Source organism: Sciurus vulgaris (assembly GCF_902686455.1).
Source record: "Sciurus vulgaris genome assembly, chromosome: 18".
Lineage (NCBI taxonomy): Eukaryota > Metazoa > Chordata > Mammalia > Rodentia > Sciuridae > Sciurus > Sciurus vulgaris.
The window spans coordinates 9,233,868-9,254,819 of NC_136479.1; the positions used below are offsets into that span (position 1 = coordinate 9,233,868).

At 44.2% G+C, this 20,952-nt stretch overlaps 1 protein-coding gene across 2 annotated transcripts in view; it reads right to left on the minus strand.

Moving 5' to 3' along the window:
• Positions 1-204: 204 nt before the first annotated feature.
• The window catches only part of ZC3H7A (zinc finger CCCH-type containing 7A), a 32,993-nt gene continuing 12,245 nt past the window's right edge, over positions 205-20,952 (minus strand). For both annotated transcript variants that reach the window (XM_079121399.1, XM_079121400.1), the window contains exons 4-23: positions 19,605-19,802; positions 18,534-18,692; positions 18,078-18,158; positions 17,950-17,988; positions 17,032-17,065; positions 16,530-16,813; positions 14,975-15,179; positions 13,905-13,969; positions 13,207-13,390; positions 12,114-12,275; positions 11,279-11,475; positions 10,592-10,692; positions 9,649-9,830; positions 9,184-9,260; positions 8,485-8,618; positions 7,969-8,074; positions 5,452-5,560; positions 3,543-3,676; positions 1,753-1,916; positions 205-1,114 (exon numbers count right to left, since the gene is read on the minus strand). In XM_079121399.1, the coding sequence (XP_078977525.1) occupies positions 925-1,114; positions 1,753-1,916; positions 3,543-3,676; positions 5,452-5,560; positions 7,969-8,074; positions 8,485-8,618; positions 9,184-9,260; positions 9,649-9,830; positions 10,592-10,692; positions 11,279-11,475; positions 12,114-12,275; positions 13,207-13,390; positions 13,905-13,969; positions 14,975-15,179; positions 16,530-16,813; positions 17,032-17,065; positions 17,950-17,988; positions 18,078-18,158; positions 18,534-18,692; positions 19,605-19,802 (2,805 nt within the window). In that variant the 3' untranslated portion in view covers positions 205-924. The remainder of the gene's footprint in view (positions 1,115-1,752; positions 1,917-3,542; positions 3,677-5,451; positions 5,561-7,968; positions 8,075-8,484; positions 8,619-9,183; positions 9,261-9,648; positions 9,831-10,591; positions 10,693-11,278; positions 11,476-12,113; positions 12,276-13,206; positions 13,391-13,904; positions 13,970-14,974; positions 15,180-16,529; positions 16,814-17,031; positions 17,066-17,949; positions 17,989-18,077; positions 18,159-18,533; positions 18,693-19,604; positions 19,803-20,952) is intronic.

Below are 20,952 nucleotides of genomic sequence, written 5' to 3' on the forward strand. Positions count from 1 at the left end.
TCACTGCATCATTCCACACAGGAGGTCTCAGCCCAAATCCAGAGGAGAGGAGTGGATGTGTGAAAAGCTGCCTTCGTATCCTTCCAAGTGGCATTCTGTCATTTACTGCTTAAATCTGAATTTTTTAAAAAGCCAACTTGAGGTTTTAATACCCAGTTTCAGCAATTCTTTGTGGCGAAGAAAACCACACCAAAAAACTCAAAGTCATCTATATATAAAATTTTTTATTACAGGCAATATTGGTCCATACACTACACGATACCAACAGTACAAGTTTAATCTTTCAAAATCATCATTTAAACAGCAAAAGACCAAGAAATAAAATTTGAGTCAATTGATTATTTTTCAAAATATTCTCAATGCACATTATCCTCAGTTCCCTTATTATAGTGAAACATACAAATACAGAAAAATACCCCATTTAACATATACTAGTGTTAAATGGTTATTTGGCTTAAAATCTGAGTTAAGAAAATCCTTTTTAGCAACCTACATACAGATAAGTAGCAAACTTTATTATATTAAACAAATTCGTTCCGCTAAAACACGTAAGGACTTCATCCGTCATGTATCCTGATCCCAGTACCAGTGTTGATTCTCTTTCCATCATGGTGCTTATCTGCAGGACCAACTCAAAGAATCGTCCTAGACATAACCTTATCCTCTCCCAACACACTCCATCAAAAAGTCTGTTCAACAGAGGGCACCTGGGGGCAGTCACTTCACCATTTGATGCCAATGGGGGGTGAGAGCCTGGCCGGACCTGTTCAACAGCCCGTTTTCCTACCTACTGTGGGTTGCTGCTCAGGAGGAACGATACACGCCAATACAAGCAGAAAATCTGCAGCTCCTCTGCTACGTGCCTCAGAACACTTTCAATCTTTCTGGTCAATGCTCTGATTAGGTTACATAAAAGCCAGCATATTAGTTTAAATCTTTAAACAAAAAACTATATTTTCCAAAGTCATTATCATTTGGGGCAATTAAGTGGTCTTTTCTTGCTTTGTTGAGCTTCCTCTTTAGGGCATTTCTTCTTTCTTCCCATTCATGAAGCTCAGCGTTTCCATGAGCAAATTTACAGCTGCTTCCTTCTGTGCAGGTACCATTCATATACCTGTTGGGATGAGGCAGCTTGGTAAGGATCACAAGGCATCTACAAACTCTGGGCCATGATTCTTTTATTTTAGTTGTCGATGAGCCTTTATTTTTATTTATATATTTATTTGTATGCAGTGCTGAGAATCAAACCCACGGCCTCACACATGCCAGGCAAGCGCTCTACCACTGAGCCCCAGCCCCAGTCCCAATTCTTGAAAATACATATTTCACTAGCATTATGGTTTGCATGTAAATCTCAGGGATCTTTTATTTACTTATTTTTGGTGCCGGGTATTGAACCCAAGGTCTCAGGCCTGCTAAGTATGCACTTTACCACTGGGAGGAAGCCAGGGCCTCATGCATGCTAGGCAAGTGTTTGGCCACTGAAGGACACTCCCAGCCCCAATCAGTACTTTTCTTGAATACATTTAAATACTTAAAGTACTAATTTCTCTATAGATGTCATGCCCACAAAATATTCATTTTCCTAGGCTTAAGATTCCTAACCGGGTCTGAGAAGTAGCTCGATGGTAGCACACGTGCTTAGCAGGTGTGAGAGTATCCGCCATGCCACCAGATACTGTCCACTGGTAACATCCATGAAGGCGTATGAGATCAGCAACTTCCACAGGGACACTGTGCAAACCTACGTACCTCTCACAAATACTAAAATACCCTGTCGGGAAGCGGTGCTGCCAGCAGTACTGGTCATCTTCCGTGTGGAAAAACTTCTCTTTGTGCTTCTCTGAAGAGATGTGGCCCTGCCACTGCTTCTCACTGTTACAGTTCTTCCTGCACATCCAACAGTGAAAGTCCACCTGGTGAGTGGCAGAGACACGTGGCCATCAGTGATGTTGTCTGTGTGTTCTGTCACTGCTCAGGGAAACCAGGAGGTCTGGATGCCACCTGATCTAAGGCCCAGCTCTATTCTTGGGAAGCAAGGCAAGAACATAAAACTCAAAGCCGGAAGCAGGAACAAGGAAGAGACCACAGTGTGGGGATGGAAGCCAGCACACAGACAGCAGAGGAGGCGTCAACTCCTGGAGGCACCCAGGAAGCCGCCAGCAAGACACTGACCAAACAAGGATGTTTGTCGAGAGGACAAGAGGCAGGCTAGGTAAGGATTCTATGAAGAATCGGCACCATGAAGGAAGACAGGAGGATGAGAGACCAGCACAGACCCACTCCAGAAGGACTGGCAGCAGCTCCACCCCACGCCCCTGAACCAAGCCATGACAATGGGTCAGGTTTCTGCCAGGAGGAACCAGAAAAAGTACAGATGCTGGCCCTGTAGGGACAGGCCTCCCCAGGAAGAACTGTCACACTAGGATTTAAGTGCTATGACAGGTGCGAACGCTAGGCTTTGGGGTAGTCATTTCCCAAGTGCCCTGTGCAGACACATGCCAGACAAGGCCACGCAGGAGGCCTGCGGTGGGCTGTGCTCATGGGCCTGGCCAGCATGGGGAGGTGCCCAAAACCCAACGAGGAGCAAGCAGGACAACACGTGCACTTGTATAGAGTTTAAAAACACATCGGGTAGAACTGCAGATTGTTTAAGAATAAATGTATCAATGATATGTGAATACGGCCTGCAAACACACTGGATCTGGTTCCTCTGGGAAGGGGAACACATGGACTTCCAACTTTATCTGCAACATTATTTATTTTACAAAAGCAAAGACAAGCGTTGACCTTGGTGACCTGGCATGGCGGGCTCAAGCCATCCATTATAGTAGCTACTTTACCTTTTTGAAAATTTTAAAAGAAAACCAAAACAGAGGACAGGGAGAGTGGGGGGAAGGAGCGGGGACGGGAATGGGAAAGACAGTGGAATGAACCGCACGGAATTTTCCTATGTTCATACGTGAATACACGACCAGCAAACTGCACGCCATGTTCAACTACAAAATGGGAAGTTACACTCCATGTATGTATGACGTGTCAAAATACGCTCCGTCATGTATAACTAAAAAGAACAAATAAAATAAAAGAAGACCAAAGTGGAAACAGCCCATCAGCAACCGAGGTGTCTCCACACAATGCAGAGAGGCCAGACCACGGGAGGTCAGCAGGGAGCAGGGCCTGAGGGACAGCAGGGCACATCCCGAGCACCTCCTGTGGCCCGCCACTGAGGTTGGGTCCTGCGTTCCCCACACTTCAGTCACAGTCATCATGAGCCCCCTAGAGGGAGGTTAATCTGTTCAGGGTCCCAGGCTGGTGAGGAGAGGAACAGGCCTTGGACACGATTCAGAAAAAGGACTGAGGCAAGGCAGTCCTATCCCTAAGACCTAAGCTAACAGCAGGAAACCCCTGAGGGGAGAAGACGGCCCCAGAGCAGAGCGGGCAGTGGGAAATGGAGTCCCATTTTCAAAAAGGTGGGGAAGAACAAAGCTCCTATCAACCGCTGTCAGGCAGAGGTGGGCTCAGACGACCCGGGTACTTACGGTAACTTCAGCGTAATCTGTCGGCATGTGAATCTGTTTTCCATTTTCCTTGTTTGACTGACTGGCTACATCATCGCTTTTTTCATTTTTTTGACTCTTCAGCCAGAGTTCATAAAATTGCTCCATATCTTGTACTAAAGAAAAATGAATCATTTCAGCGGCAACAAGGAAAGGCACACTTTTTCTATCAGTCAGCATGTTTTCAAAACAAAGGCGAGAGGGGCCCAGGGTGGTGGTCCTGCCTGAGCTGCAGATAAATTCTCATGGGTAAGAACCAATTTCAGGACCATTAAACCACAAACGTTAGTTTTCAATATTAATTCACCGCTCCTTGAATTTGCAAGACACTCTGGGAGTGTTTAAAAAACTCAAACCATCATAAAGGTGTTGTCAAAAAAACCTCCACACGGCTTCCTGCCACCCTACATTACACACTCACTGTCGGTGCCACAACCACGCGAGGCCGCCGACCTGTGAATCATGGGGGGCTCGGAGCCAACACACTCCCGGCCTCTCACCCATCAGGATTCCAGCCCTGATGGGAGCCCATCCATCAGGACAGGTCAGAGCACCCACGTGCTGGAGTGCAGGCTGCAGCACCACCACTGTGCTCAGGTCCTGGCGGTGGCTGACAGCTGCACCTTGTGGCAAGAACAGGTAGTAGGCCACTTTGCCACCAAGTGCTAAAACCAGGCTTTCTCAGCCTCAGCACCACTGACACGCTGGCTGGAGAATTCTCTCCTGCTGGCAGCTACCCTGTGCATTATGGGATGCTTAGCAACATCCCCAGACTCTGCCCAATCACTAGAAGCCAGCAGCACATTCCCCTACGTTATCACCATGAAAGCATTTCCAGACACTGCCAACTGTCCCCAGAAGGAGGGAAGCTGAGGGGCAAAATCTGTCCCCTAGATAGCCACTATGTCTGCTTGAGGGTTTCTAACATTGGGTCATCAGGAGAAAGTGGGAGAAGTTAGAGAATCTTCTCAGAAGCAGCAGTGGGAGTGACGGCAAGGTCTCAGCAAGGCTGACTGTACGTCCTTACTCAGAGTAAGCAAGACAGCAGCGGGACTGCCACACAAGTCACAGCAGCTGGCAGCCTTGAATCCAATAATTCTCGCCATCCAGAGATTGTGGTCAGTGTATTTCTACTTGTTTATTCGAGATTAAACAGCAATGTTCCTTGCAGTAAAACATTTTATGGTCAAAGGCAGTGGACCACGCCTGTAATCCCAGCGGCTTGGAGGCCGAGACAGGAGGATTGGCAGTTCAAAGCCATCGTCAGCAAAAATGAGGCACTAAGCAACTCAGTGAGACCCTGTCTCTAAATAAAATGCAAAATAGGGTTGGGGATGTGACTCAGTGGCCGAGTGCCCCCAAGTTCAATCCCTGGTACAAACAAACAAACAAAAAAGCACAGAAGTGGTCTGTGGCTCCTCTCAAAGGCTCCAAAATGAACTTGAAACTCGACCAAGGTAAAACCAAGATAAAAGCTTTCTCTTTGGGCCTCTGAACCTGGCCTTGCTCTACCAGTGAAGACTCCCTGTGGAGACCTCCCATCTGCCCCATTGCTTCAGAGCGCAACTGTTTGCCACAAGAGTAGACCATCTGGTTTAAAAAGTCACACAAGGACTGAGCTTCTCTAGACCATTTTTGGGGACCACGTTTGCTAGATCACATGACGGCAGACCCACAGCCAGACCAAAGCTGGCCTAATCAAGCACGCTGGGACTCACTCTGCTCCCTGGGGCTGAGGTCTCATTTTCTGGCCACTGTCACCACCACAGCAAAACTGTCTAGAATGCAAACTGCTTTCTGTGCAAGCGAAGCTGGCGTTTTTATAGAGAAAAAGCATTTGCACGCAAGCTAGACTTCAGAGCTCAAGGACACAGTGAGGACATCCGCTTACTTCCATTCTCCTTCATGTAAGTCCACACTTCTCGCTCCTCAGGACTATGAGCAAAGGAACAGTTCCCAACATATTGACACTTTTTTCCAGAAGCAATATGGTTGCACAGCTGTATGAAAAATAGATACACAAACAGGTTTTAAGTCAGAGCATACTTAGTAAAACTAATTTTTAATTTAAGCAAAGTAAGTCTTATTACTGGTGCTAATACTTAGCAATACAATTTTAAGAATTAATTTGGTTCTATTCAAATTGATTTTAAGCCCAAAATACTTGAGATGACATTGATGGTAAATATTTCTATGTCAAAATTTTCCAAAATGAAATCCCCAGAAGGAAGTAAAGTATGGAATTATAGTACAGAACATTTTCTTACCAGAAAATGTCAACAAACTCATTCACTCAGAACACTGAAACTCTGCCATGAAACCTCGGGCCCTCTGATGGCTTCTCCTTTCCCGTGTTACATCATGCCACCTCCGGGTCAGCCCTGGAGAGCACTAAAGGAACTGCGGCCTGCTCCCCCTAACTAGGGCCAGGGACCCTTCGGAAGCTTAACTTACTGATAGTCAATGCTGGTAGCTAACCTTGGCCACGATTTGCTAGATACGCATTATCTGAAGGCAATCATTGCACCACACATGGAGTTACAGGGCTTCCAAATAATACCTCTCTGGCCATGTACATTTTTATTTAACAAAGGAAATACGGTAACACTGGTAGGAAAATAAAGTTATAGTGATCAGCAGAATGTGGACTTTCCCAAGAATCAACCTTCCAGAGCCAAGCAAACCTCGGTTGCCAAGAGAGCTCTCTCTCAAGTATCTGCAGCCAACCTGTCTTTACAGGCTAAACCCTAGTAGAACGAATGATTAGCGGGTCAAGGTTTTGACAGAAGCTGCCCATGTGCTCAGCTCACGTGGCAGCGAATGCTCAGCATCTGCTTTTGCAACACTCGAAAGTACATGGCACATCTGCTCCCCTGGACCAGCGTCAGCAACACCACCCTGAAACCTGCGTGAAGCCAGCAGCTCCGACTTCGTTCGCCACGTTCTTGTCCCAGTTAGATCCCTATTGGGGTGCTCAGGGTGTGCAATGAGAGAACTTTGCCACTGTCTTTCAAAGCCCAGGAGGAGGAGCAAGGAGAGGAGAAGCCTTAAGGAGAAAGACGGGCACTGTTCTGGATTTTTACAGAATAGCACTGCACTGAAGTTTTCCTGTGACCCAAGTGTTCCCACTGACAGATGGCCCAACGGAGGCCGAGCAACTGCCACATGCCCTTCTGGCAGACTCTGAGCCTACCTTCTTTCCACCTCACCACACTCTCTACACACGGACATGCCCAGAGTATTATTTTTTCTTTTAGAAAAAGGACCCTTAGCAATACCTAGTATGGTAGAGAAAAGTAAAGGAAATAAGCCCCTGTCAGATAGCACAGTAGCAGAACGCAGGCAAGAGAAGAATAACCATGAACTAGAATGGTTCTCAGATGCCCTCATCTTAACCATGTCCTTGATACATTAGCTTTTAAAGCCCAAGATATGGCTCCAATAAACCCTGGGCCCCCCCCATGAAACCCCATGATTAAACCAGAGCCTCGACCTATTCTGGATAAAACACACACACACTGCTTCCTTGCAAGGACTGACCACGTTACTGATGTAAAACTGCAAGATACTGCAGGTGATGAAAAATTCATTGGCTTCTTCCTCAACTCTTTTTGGCAATTTGGAGAAGATGGCTTATTGACATTCAAATGCCCCACTTCCCTAGGCAGAAGGTTCTCCCCATATTTTCTCCATGGGGGTAGACACTTGACCGCCTGTGATGCCCCCCTGTCCCTGTCCCTTAGGTCACACAATGAAATACCTCAGGACTCTCCAGAGCCCCTCTCTTGTAAAGAGGACAGTCCAGAGACAACTCAAGTGGTCTGCGTGGACAGTCATGACCAAGGCCACGTGACCGCTATGGTGTGCTGCGATACAACATGCCTCTGCGCCAGGGAAGCTCTGCCCTAACTGGAGGTGGCCTGCTGTTTCCACCCTGCGGGGTGCTGGGGAACGTACTTCTCTGGCCCTGAACGCCTTCCTCTGGGCTACCTTCAGAAGGGCCTACAACGCTGAGTATTTTTTAAGCTCATATCGCTGGATTCAGTGAAACAGACAAAGTAGGATAAAAACAAACCCATCAATATCATTCACAATAACACAGAAGGCCCTGGGTTTGATGTCAAACCTGAGGAATCAAAATTAAATGGAAATCTTTCCTTCCATCCCAAAAGCATAGTTATGCCCATAACTTCTTTCTCAATTCCAGTATCTAAAATTCCAGTCAATATGCAAATTGTTAAAGAGTCACACACATACTACAGGGGAAGGAAAACAAGAGAGGACCCATTTAAATTTCATTATTACTGATGAGCATTGTTTAAAGGGCTCGAGTTTTAACTGATTTACTACTTTCTAATGATTTGAAATGCCTAATTTTAAAAAAGTGGCTTAAAAATTACGTATGTACATCAAACTGTAAAGGCATTTGTTTCTTTGTGGGGAGAGGACGGATGTTCATCCACTTCTTACGTTCAAAAGACATCACTCTCATGGCTCGGCGCTCTTTGGTCCACCTAAGGAAAATGGAGTTCAGAAAAAGCAGACAGACCGGGAAAAGGCATCATGTAAGGGGAGAGGTACGAAGTCGGCACCTGAAGACCAGAGATCCTCTTTCCCCCTCAACACTTCTAAAAGAAATGGCTTCTGATGCTACACTTTCACTTCCTGAGGACATTTACCAACCTTCCCTAGGAATCCTCAACAAATAATTGATAAGTATAGAAAAAGCACTACTTTTGGATTCTTAGCTACTCGGTCTTCAAAATCTCTTCCCTCTTGTTTTATAAGTACACATAAATCATACACTCCTCTCTTCAAAGTGGTCATCTTTTTTTCTTTCGATCTTTCTTCTGAGGTGAAAGATTTCATACCCATGAAACAGTGATCACAAAGGTATACCTCCACGCTGCCACAGGATACTTACGAGTGCCTGGCTTTTGCACTACAATATTTTCTGTTTTTGTCTGGTTCAATGACTTGACCATTTCTCAGACATTGAGCACACACAAATTTTATACTCATATTAAGAGATCCAGGCATTATCTGATTGCCAAGTACCTTAAACAAAGAGATCATTTATAAGAGAACATTAGTTTTCTGAGAATAAAATACTAAAGCACCATACATCTTTTTCATAATAGTATACAATGTTTGGGAAGGAGGGGGTCTGGCTTGGTGTCTTGACTGTTATCAATACGGTCTGACAATTAAAATCTCCAATTCTTCTCCCATTCTGAAGCCTGGAATTGTTTTCTTTTTTTTGGGGGGGAGACAGTGGACTAACAAGTTATGCCAGGTGGGATGCACGACTACAATAAAACTACCTCCCTCAGTCCAAGAATCCCCTAAGCCCAAGACCCCCACTGTTTCATCAAATAAGCTAAATAAGAAAAACAGTATCCTATGCTGTGGGTGGACATTATGATACTATGGGCAGGTAAAATTTGTTTCATAACCAACTAAAATACAAATTGCTTTTCAAAAGAATTACTCAGGCAAATGAACAAAAAAATAACTGGATAGTACATGTAAACCGCCTCCTCCACCAAGCAACATCCTCTAGGCAATTCCAGAAGGAAACCAACACCTCTAGAAAAAACATGGAGGATATCAGAGGACATACCTGAGCTCCAGGTACGTTTGCTTCCAAATGTCGCCAATAGCGTTTAGACTCCTGAGCAATGGTATCATGGGAAATACCTGGGAAAGGTAGGAGTCTCCTTAAATTCAGTCTAGTCAGAGTCAGACCTGGAGAACTGTCAACCCACCACTGCCCTCAGACAGCCTGGTCTGTCACCAGGAAGAATGAGTACCACATGACTCTGTCTCAAAATGCAATTTATAAACACAGCTCTCAGTCAGTGCTTCCTCAGGGATCCTCCCCCCAAATCCAGGCAACATGGATAGACTTGTATCAGCAGCTAATGACAGGAGGCCACACCCAAAACAGGCAGAAGACCAGAAGACCAGAAGCGACCCCACAGTCCAACAGAGCGCCCACAGGGGTGGAGGAGGCGGGCCTCCACACTACTGTCCCTGTCCCATCACCCTCTGCTCCGGGAGACAGTTCTCAGGCATGCAGACCCACCTGTCTCATTCTGCATGATCCAGACTTTCAACTCCACAAGACTGTGGGCATAAAAGCATTCGTCTTCCCTTGAACAGCCGTAGCGAACCTCGTGTCGACACAAATCAAGCAGACACTGACTATGGAAAGAACGTATTTTGGAGTATTTTACTGTTGTCTCTCGCAAAATGTGGACGAGGCACCTAAGAGGAAACGGGAACATTTTGATATTGTTCTGTCATAGTTTTTTAAAAATGTGTACACACACACTATCCATTTCTAGACTGAGAACATTCTAAACCTTTATGAGAAATATTAAATCAGCACATGCAATTGTTGGATTAATGGGGGGATAATTTTATTTTAAACCAAAAAACACCTAAATCCATGTCATGAACTGCTAGACTCAATGTTTTTATACATTAAAGAATCAATTTAATAATTCATTACTTAATTCCCAGTCAAATCCACTTAAAGACATTTTTTTTTTGGTACCAGGGATTGAACCCAGGGGCACTTAACCAATGAACCACATCCCCAGCCCTTTTTATATTTATTATTTTGAGACAGGGTCTCACTAAATTGCTGAGGCTGGCCTCAAACTTGTGATCCTCTTACCTCAGCCTCCCCAGTTGCTGGGATTACAGACATGCACCACCATGCCCAGCTTAAAAGATTTTAAAATAGTCATCGTGTTTGAAAACAAGGACAGAATGATGGAAGCAGTGGGGATGCTGGGCATACACCTTTTTTTTTTTTTTAATATTTTCAGTTATAAAGGGGCATAATACCTTTATTTTATTTGTTTATTTTTTATGTGGTGCTGAGAATTGAACCCAGTGCCTCACATGTGCTAGGCAAGTGCTCTACCACTGGGCTACAACCCCAGTCCCACTTTTGGTTTATTTGAATCTATGAAAAGGATCTATTTTTTCACTACAAAAATTAAAAACAACCAACATACTTATTGTCTTCAAATTCATGCTTCGTAACCGGGTGAGAACAAGCAGTAGAATTATCTTTATTTCTTTTACTTATCATTCTAGGTTTATGATCAAAACATTTCTAGAACAGAGAGAAAAAGGCTTATCACACAAATGCAGACTGAATCTTGTGCCCAGAATGTTGCCTTAGTTTATAAACCTTTATATTCCATACTGTGTCAATTAACAGCCAATGTGAAGTCTTCTTATCATTCTTTCTGATACAATAGTAACTTCCACTCTTTTTTTTTTTTTTTTTTTTTTTTCTTTTTGGTGTCAGGGATTGAACTCAGGGGCACTTAACCACTGAGTCACATCCTTAGCTCTTTTTTATATTTTATTTAGAGACAGGGTTTCAATGAGTTGCTCAGGGCCTTGCTAAGTTGCTGAGGCTGGCTTTGAATTTCCAGTCCTCCTGCCTCAGCCTCCTGAGCTGCTGGGGTTATGGCATGTGCCACCAGGCCTGGCAGTAGCTACTGCTTTCTGAGTGAAAGCTTTATCACATGGTAGGATCTGCTGAGTTCTCTGCAAATCAGAAACCATCACCTATGTGTGCGTATGTGTGGTGCTGGGGAGGGAACCAGGGCCAGGCAGGAGCCCTACCACTGCACTACACCCCCGATGCTACCACCAATTATACAGCAGAATACAAGTCTTGGAAAAAGCACCTCACAAAGGAATATAAATTCTCCAAGATGCTCTTGGAGAAGTTTGAATACGGTGAGGTTGATCTTCCCGTTGCCACCAAAGAAAGCCTCGCGGCTGAACGCCCCCTTCCTTTCCAGGGTCCAGACGTCTATCTCTTCTTGACAGTAAGCGAAGGTGCAGTGGCCTGAGTATCTACATTCCTCCTCTGCAGCGACATCTGGAGGACAAGGCGTGAGGAGACACTGAGCCATGCGACCTTTCCTCACAGCCAATGAGCACTGATCACACTGAGCGCATCATTTGACATTTTATAATACTCCATAGACAGCTTTAAGAAGTTATGCACTTATTACTCTCTGGGAGTGGAATTAAATCTCCAAGCCTAAATGAATTTTATTGCAAAAGGGAAAAATGGCTCAATATTCTCAAGTACTCCATCTGAGGTTAAAAAATCATTTTAGGGACATTCCAAGTATATTCAGACTAAGTGGTTGGGACAGAAATGAAAAAAACAACTTCTCCCCAACGTATCTCAAACACAGTGACATTTTCAAAGCTTTAGTCCAGTGTTCCAATTCTCTGTAGACAACACTTCAAGCTTCAGAGTTTTCTGTTTAAAACTTGGCTGAAGCCCTGTTTCCATAAACAACTATAAAATATACACAAGATTTTTAAAAAACAACAGTAAGAATAACAGAAAAAATACTAACATCTCAATGCAAGGATCTTGCTAATAAGTCTAAGCATTTTTATAAAGTCAATATTAGAATGCTTATAATAGATGTACCAAATCTAAGTTTTTACTTATATAATGTACTTTAAGTACTTATATAGCTACACAATTACAATATATACCTTTACATATATAATATGGTCCTTCATAATTTGTTTTTGTTGGTCTTGGACGAATTTTTTTCCATGATTTATCTTCAACATTCTTTATCCTACCAATTAAAATATCTTTCTTACACTTATGATCTATATTAGCATGGTAAGTGAAATCCATTAACTTAGGGCCTGAAAAAGATAAAAAGAAGATTGCTGATATGCATCAAAAAACAACAACAACAACAACAAAAAAAAAAAAAACAAAAAAACCTCCTTCTACAATCAATTTATAAGCAGACCTGGGCAGATATGGTGATTTTCATTACCATCCCCCAATTTCATCAAAACAGAAACAGACTACCAAAGAAGATTTTTGACTTTTTTTTTTTTTTGGTTGTTTGCCAGGCAACACAAGTTCTATTTACCATCAGTCCTGCCAAAACATCCCCTTATTCAATTGTCAGGGAAATCATTTGGATAGGAATTTTGAAGGCTTATTTTTATAAAGGACCATTTTTGGTCCAGATTGTTGACCAATTCTAGAATCTCAAATAAAGTCAACTAAAATCTGCAGAACTAGGGGGTGGAAATACAACTAACAAAGAAAGTAAAAGTTGGGTCCAGACCAGAATTATTTATATCACTTGATTTGAAACAAAATCAAGAGGAAGTCCTTTCTAGTTTTTGAGACAGGGTCTCAACTAAATTGCTGAGGCTGGCTTTGAACTTGCAATCCTCCTGCCTCAGCCTCCTGAGCAGCTGGGATTACAGGTGTGCACCACCATACCTGGCCACATACTGATCTTATGATTTTTTTTTTCTCCTAGTTCTTGCTTTATTTGAAAATTATCAGGTTCTTACACATATGCTTAGAACATAAGGAATTTCCTAAAAGCTTCAATAAGTTTCTAAGATCAGGTAAATACTCAATATCAGAGCAGTTACTCATCCCGTTAGTCTCCAGATGCCCCATCGATAACCCCTGCTTCCTTAGTAAGAACTCCAAGCAGGTGATGAACAGCCACCACAGCAGTTCTGGTGACATCTAATTACAAGTTTTTAACAACTTCCAGGGTCTGAATTGGCTTGAACACGCTCTGCCCACTTGTTTGGTCCTGACCTGATTTGACAAAACAGATCTGGCAAGCTTGTCTCAGTTCGTGGGTTCCTTCGAGGGGGTGCCTTGGAGCCACCGATGATGGTTTCACGATCGCACTTCCAAAAAAGTTTCCAAAGTCATTTCTAGGCTGACTCGAAATTCCTGGGAAACTCTCAGAAGCAAATAAACTACTTGGTCCATTCATCTGCAAGAAAAATAAGAAAGAAAGAAAAAAAAAAAAAAAACAGAAACAAACAAGCAGCATATATTGTACTACCACTAACAAGAGGCTGATGTCATCCGAAGGGCAAGGTGAGGTCGGTACTGTCCCCGTCCTCCACGCCCTTCTTTAAAAAGACCAACTCAGTCTACATTTTCCTCTTTGGTCTCCAGGCCCCCCGTTGGTGATCCTCCCTAGGTTGTTTAAAGTAAGACGCACTGTTCTGAGCCTGTGGATGAACATCCGACATGCCCTGATTTGCTTGTGCTGCGTTAGCGCCTCTAAGCATCTGCGACAGTGACTAATTTGCTATGACAGATCCAGTCTTAAACGCACAGCATTTAGTACTGGATGCTCTACAAGAGTCTGACATACCATTTCCCACAGCACACACGAAACTTCAGGGAGACCTTCATGTTCATTCAAATAATTCAGTTACTTAAGTACAGGCCTATTTCAATTTAAGCGACGTATTTACAAAAGAGGAAGTGGCACTTACAAGTGAAAGGGAAGAATTACTGTTGTTAAGCGTTGTTCCCTCTCTAGAAGTTGAGGTGGGCAGATCTAAAATAATAAAAAAACTTCAACAGAACTTTTCACTCTCGTCAGGTAACACACACACAGGGCCCAGCAGCTGACGGCTATGGCTTCCCACCTCCTTTTCCCGACCCAGCTCCTAGGAGCTTTCTTACTTATCACTGACACTCAAAGAGGGCTTCTAGAAACCAAGGGCATAAAGAACCCTTAGTCAAACAGATTAAAATGAAAAGTTATTTTTAGAGAAATGACCTAAGGCAGGGCCTACTGAGTAGGACTGTAAAGGACTGTAAAAAGACTAAGAAAATTATTCAAAATGGGAACAGAGCCTCCCCTTTGAAGAAGTGAAGCAGCAACTCAGCCCAATGCTAAGGTTCAAACCCTGTTTTTCTTGGCCTACCACTCGATTTCCTCTCCGCCTGTCTGTCTCCCATTTATTTCCATCTTTTCAGTTGTAAATATTTAATCCAGTTATTTAAAGTTTTGCCATTTTAGCCATGCAACAATGTCTCAGGAAAATATGAAGATTTTTGACATTACTATTCAAAGTAATTAAACCTGGGACTGCAGAAACAGGAGTCCGGCCAGGGGCAGTTTAATGAGCTTAACAGATGAAGCCAAAAATAGGGTTAACTGCTACCATTCTAAACACAGATCTGAAATTTGTGTTTTCCCAGTTCAGGATTCAAAAAGACAACCTGTCTTTCAGACCCTTTAGGATGGGACAGACCTTTGCTGAAGAACACATTAAGTCATTTCACCCCAGAACAAGGAGCACCCAGCTCAACAAGCGGTCCAAGGTAAGGACCTGTGCCACGTTCATTCCACCCTTGTGCCTTTGCTCCTGGCTCTCGGAACAGTATTGTGGGGTCAAGGTGAACACAAAACTAAAAGCTCAGTCTTCACATTGTTAGCTCTATTGCGAAAACTCCAGGTACCTGCCGCCTAGCGTTAGTTACATAATTGCCAGATACAAATTTTCATTTTTAGAAAATTAACTGCGATTGTTTACAATTGAGTCTAGAGTCTTACCTCGTTTGGATTCACTTATTGAAAATGAATCTAAAGAAGAACAGAAGTCTTCTAAGGATGAGGTCAAAGGTGGATACAACTCTGCAAAGGAGGGTGGAGGAGCATATCTCGCACCCACGGGCAAGGTCCCGAGCAGAGATGCTGGAAAGGATAGGCTGGGGGCGACGCTGGCTGCCGGGAGCGGCCCTCTGACCAAGGCTGACGGCTGCAGGAGAAGAGATGGAGCAGAGATGAACTGAGAATCTCAAAACTCCGCCATAAGTTTAGCTGGCCTGCTTTCAACACAGCAAATAAAAAGTACGCGGGATGACCATGTTACTTTACAATCAAAATCAAGATTCACTGAAGAACCTTAGCTATGGAGTTTATTTCCAAGTCCTATTGTTAGAAATGATTGAGGTATGAGGTCTAATATTGCATTCATCCAACTATTACACTCATCTGCTCCTGAGAATCTGCTTTACTAGAGAGGAATGGTGGGATGAGTGGGATGTGGCGGGAGGAGGGAGATTCAGAAAGGAAGCCAGAAAAGCCCAGGGACTTGGAACCACCTCTCTGGGGGTGAAACTTGCAATCTCCCAAGGACAACTGTAGCTCCCACCTCCCCTCCCAATTCAGAGCAGTGAATTGTGAACGCCCCCAGGTGCCTCACAGTGGGTACTACAGGCCACCTAGGGGGGTGTTTAGGACCCTCCCAGATCTGTGCCTGTGACTGCCATTGAATAGACGATGCTGGGACACCAAGAGCAAAGTGCCTTGCCCAAGACCACAGAGCTGCTGAGAGCCAAACCCAGAGCTGCCAGCCTTTCCAGACACTTCTAACCTCAAGCAACCCTCAGAGACATCACCCACCAGAAAGCAGCTCTGAATTTCTCCCTCTCAGGGGCCTTGATTTTAATATACTTTATGGCAGGGGTCTGAAGCCTTTTTCTATAAAGGGCTGGAAGTTAAGTATTTTGACTGCCGAGTTGGACCCTGTTCCAACTCCTCGACTCAGCTACTGCAGTGCAGAGCAGCTGCCGATGACGTACAAAGAGGACTGTGCTGGCTTCCAATAGAACTTTATGGACACTAAGTCAGCTCATATAATTTGTCTTTTTGTTCTTCTAGCCTTTTAAAAATGTAGAGAGATCCTTAGTTTGTGGGACACACAAAGTAGGCAATGGGCCCCATCTGGAATGTGGGCTAATCTGCAGATTTCTGTTTTATGGTATATGGTCAGTGGAGAATTTCCTTAAGCCAATGAGAAGTTCCTAACCCATAAAACTAATTTTTCCTTAAATGTTGAATGTTTATTCTTTTTCGGAATGTTATATTTACTTGTTTCTTTAAATAAAAAAAAAAAAAAAAAAAAAACTGGCAGACTAGATAGCATGTTTCTTTCTTGTTTTAAAAATGACCTAATTATCCAGTTACCAAAGGACAAAAATAATTTTCAAAGTCAGAAATCCAAAATTCAGCCCAAAAACATCAAAATATCTATCCAGTTACTTGACAATTTAAACAAATGGTAACTGCATCTTTGGAAGTAAAGCAAAGCACTGAACTTATTTACCATAACAGTGTCATTAGTTTCTGGGGCAGAATCAAGCAAGTCATCGATCTCATCTCCAAGAACCATGTCTCCATCATCCAGAAAAGCCTCGGGCATCGTGAAGGGCATCTTCCCTCCATTCGCCAACACTGAGGATGGCAGAGTATTCTCTTCCACTTGCAGGGACAAAACAGAAGCTAAGGGCATGATAGGAACTGAGACCAGCTCATTTCCCATGTCATGAGAAAAACTGGATGCAGGTAAAGAAACAACAGGAAGCGCTTCTTGCCTCGGAGTTAACAAATCTGTAACAGATGGAAATGTACTCACTCACTTGTGCCAAACTTACACAATACTAGTGTTACTAGTCAGTGACAGAGGACACGAAGAGCTAGGTGAAAACACGACAGTAATTACACTCTCACTTTAATAACCACGCAGAGATCTCATTTACAATGCCACATAAAAGTCAAGTCCAAAGCCGGCACTCGTCAGCCGGTGAAGATGACATGTGGAAACATACCTGGCTCGATGTCTTCCACAGAACAGTTCACAGCCTAGAAATCAAACCACAGTGAGTCACATTTTCAGAGTCCTAAATGGTGAAGCACCTATAAACTCAAGCAGGAATGCTGGTCACTGGTGGCACACACCTACAACCCCAGCTACCTGGGAGGCTGAAGCAGAGGATCACAAATTTGGGGCCAGCCTTGGCACCTCGTTTCAAGATAAAAAATAAAAAGGGCTGGGGGTGTAGCTCAGTGGTAGAGCACCCTTGGATTCGCTCCCTAGTACCATGGGCAGGGAGTGGAGGGGAAAGGAGTATTTAAACCTTTATAACATGCGTGCACTAGGCCAGCAATTCTTTTTTTAAGGGGGTCAGGGGTATCTTGCTATATTGCCCGGGGGGTCTTGAGTCAAGCGAACCTCCCACCTGAGTCGCGAAGCAGCTGGGATTATGGGTGTGCAACCAAGTCCAGCTGCCCACTTATTTTCCTGTGGTCCGAAATTTCTCAAAGGACCTTTAGCAGAATACCAGGGCCTAATCTAGTCACCACTTCACCCGCCAAACACACTCACTCACACACACACTCACAGTGGCCATTAGCATTCTACTATCTCTAAGAAGACTTGGCTGAAAAAAAAAAAGAAAATAATTCTTTTTTCAATGTACCCTAGTATTTGCCCTGGACCACGTTTCTCAAATAAAAACTAGCATCTATTCACATCCTGTGAAATGCTCCAGTGGATTTCAGGAAATGCTGGTTAAGACTAAAATATATTACTTGAGTTTATTTTCTTTTTTAAAGTGACAGGAAGCTCCGGTCAATTACATGAGGATGAAAAGAGGCACATACTAAAAATAGGAAAAGCAGAATTGCTAAGAATTCCACTCTTCCTTTTCTAGTAAATATGCTTCTTACAGAAATCATAAGTTTACCTTGGCCGCCCCGTCCCCAGGAACTGATTTCAATGAGAGCTGAAATAAAAGGCATGAATTTAAAAACTGAAGTTACTGCAACTTATAAAACAAAATGCAAAGCCCTCAGGGAGGGAAGCTCAGCTTACCTCGGCTCTGACGTATGCTTTCCTTATTTTAAATCCCAATTTCTGAGCTAGTTCTTGAGTCAGTTTTATTACGTGTTCATCCTGAAAAAAGTCCACACACAGCTTAGAAGAGCATTCTACTGACGGGCCACGCAGCAGAACCAGCAGCCAGGGGACACTTCCTGTCCAGACACTGGCTGGAGCGGCTGGAGGCTGCACGGGGACTGAGCCCCGGGTGCTCTACCAGTGAGCCACATCCCCAGTTCTGTTTTTTTCTTTTTTTAGACAGGGTCTTCCTGAATTGCTGAGGTTGGTCTCTATCAACCTTTTTGCCTAATCGATCCTGATCCTTCTGCCTCAGCCTCTCCAGCCACTGGGACAACCACACTCTCAGAAGTTTAACTCTTTAAATGCCACTCACATGCGAGCAATTACAGCCATGATGTAAACACATGAACCAACATTTAAATCCCATACCTGAGGCACCGCTAAGGAGCACTTGGCCACAGCATCGTAGGCCTCTTTGTATCTTCCTAAGTCGCTCAAAGCCTTAGATTTCCAATACAGAGCTTTGCAGTTATTGGCATTGACACTGAGGACGGCACTACAGTCTTCTAGAACTTTCTCATGAAAACCCTGATGGGCAAGGCCAAAGAAGAGAGTCAGCAACCACACAATTCCCTTCTCACAATGGAAACAACCTTAACACCCTGCCTGCTGTACTCCGTTAAAACTCAAAGTCAGCGGTGTTATTTTTTTAGAATGAGTTTTGTTTTGAAATTTCAAATACACAAAGGCGGAAAGGATATCATGAACTTCTATGTACCTACCACCTATCAGGCCAGTGTTCGCATCTGACCATAAGGACCCCAGATGGCCAATAAAGCCTTCTAGAAATAAAACGGAAGACCCGTGGGCCAGGCTCCATTCTCTGCCTCCCCTCTGCAGTCACCCTGTGGGGATCGTGGCAGCCATGACAACAAGTGTATCCCAAGCCGCCCCAGAGCACTGAGGACGGCTGGGACAGAGCTGCTGCCCGGCTCAGCCCTGCCCTGCACGCCTCTGCACACCGATGCTTCACTGAGCACCCCGTAGACACGGGTGCTTTTGATGTACCAACTAAAAACAAAAGGGCAATGGATTGGAACCCCTAGCACCTACTGCCTCCGCCTCCTGAGTCCCTGGAATCATAGATATGTACCTCCATGTTTGGCAGAAAATTACTCTTTATTAATGTACTACAACACAGAGGTAAATTTTCTCCTAGAAACATTCTTGTTTTGGGGGAGGTGGGGAGGGACCAGGGATTGAACTAAGGGGCACTCAACCACTGAGCCACATCCCCAGCCCTATTTTGTATTTTATTTAGAGACAGGGTCTCACTGAGTTGCTTAGTGCCTCACTTTTGCTGAGGCTGGCTTTGAACTTGCGATCCTCCTGCCTCAGCCTCCTGAGCCACTGGGATTACAGGCATGTGCTACCGTGCCTGGCTCCTAGAAATATTCTTTAAAAAAAGAAAAAAAAAAAAAAAAAATACACCACACTTACCATGTTAGAATAGCAGGCAATACGATTTATATGTAGTTTTTCAATGATTTCTTTAGGGATTAAAATTTCTTCAGACTTTGCATAATCAGCTATATTCAAAGCTTCTGTGTACTGGCTTATGGAGCTGTTCCAGTCACGTTCCCGATAAACATCATTTCCTTCATTAAAAAGATTTCTCACAAGAGCACGCAAATACACCTTGAAAAAAGAAAGTTGCCTCTTGAAGCCCTTTACGGACACAGCAATGACCAGGTCCACTTTAAAGGTCATGCCTCAAACTTCAGAGAAAGCCTGGACAGAGCAGCCCTGCTGCAGAAGCGGCCCGTGAGCCGGGCTGCGCGGTCTGCGAGGGGCTCCCCTGAGCTGCTTTTTTGGTTTTTACAAGAGAATTTTCCCTCCTTCTCAAGAAAAGCCCAGCAAAGGCTCTGCAAATCCGAGCCTGATCCTACCAGGATGATGAGCACAGGGAAGCCCTCGGCTCAAGAACACACGCTCAGAGCTGCGACCAGCACCCCGGGAAAGCAACAGCTTCGTGGACCTTCCCCTGCCGCACGGTATGGGGCACGTGCGTAGGCGACATGCACAGGAAATCCCTCTGGAGCCGAGCGAACACAGCGTCCTTTTAATCTGCATGTCCCCACAGGACAGTTGGACTTCCCGCCCGTTTGCGCCTGTTCTATTTCTTCTTTCGTCTACTGCCTGCTTGGGTCACTTCCCAGGGGGACTGGGACTGAGCCAGTCTCAAGTAACTACACACATCCTTTGGATTGTACAAGAGTTCTTAATTTTCCTTCTGAATTCTCTCACGGCTTCAAAATCTTAAAAGCCCTTTTCCATCACAAGATCTATTCAATACTCAACTTTTTTGGTCTCATTTTATGGATTCAGGTGTAAGCTGACTAGACTATTAAGGAAACAGGACATGTCGACCATTAATAATTGGTGTGACTTGTGACATGCCACTTGTGCTCTGTGGGCCCCAGTTCCACATGTGGAAAATGAGAGGATCGTTCCAAGTGGTTTCTAGCTCAGTTTTTTGCCTCTACACCTGCGTGGAGAGAGGAAAAGAGAGGAGGAGGGAACTGAACAGGAAGGGAAGAACCAGACAGAGAGAAATGACATTGGGAAGGACCCAAACCCCCAGAGCCAAAGGCCACAGGTGACCCAAGGGCCTGCTCCCTGCGTCTCACTGGCAGGTCCACTGTTGGTTCTTTCCTCAGGCCTTCCAGTCCCCCTTAGTGCTGCTGTCAGGACTTTCTCCAAAATAAAAATAGAAGATTCTATACATTCTTCTTATCAAACTCTGTCCCACTTATTTTCAATAAAATTGTCATTTTCAAAGGGCTCA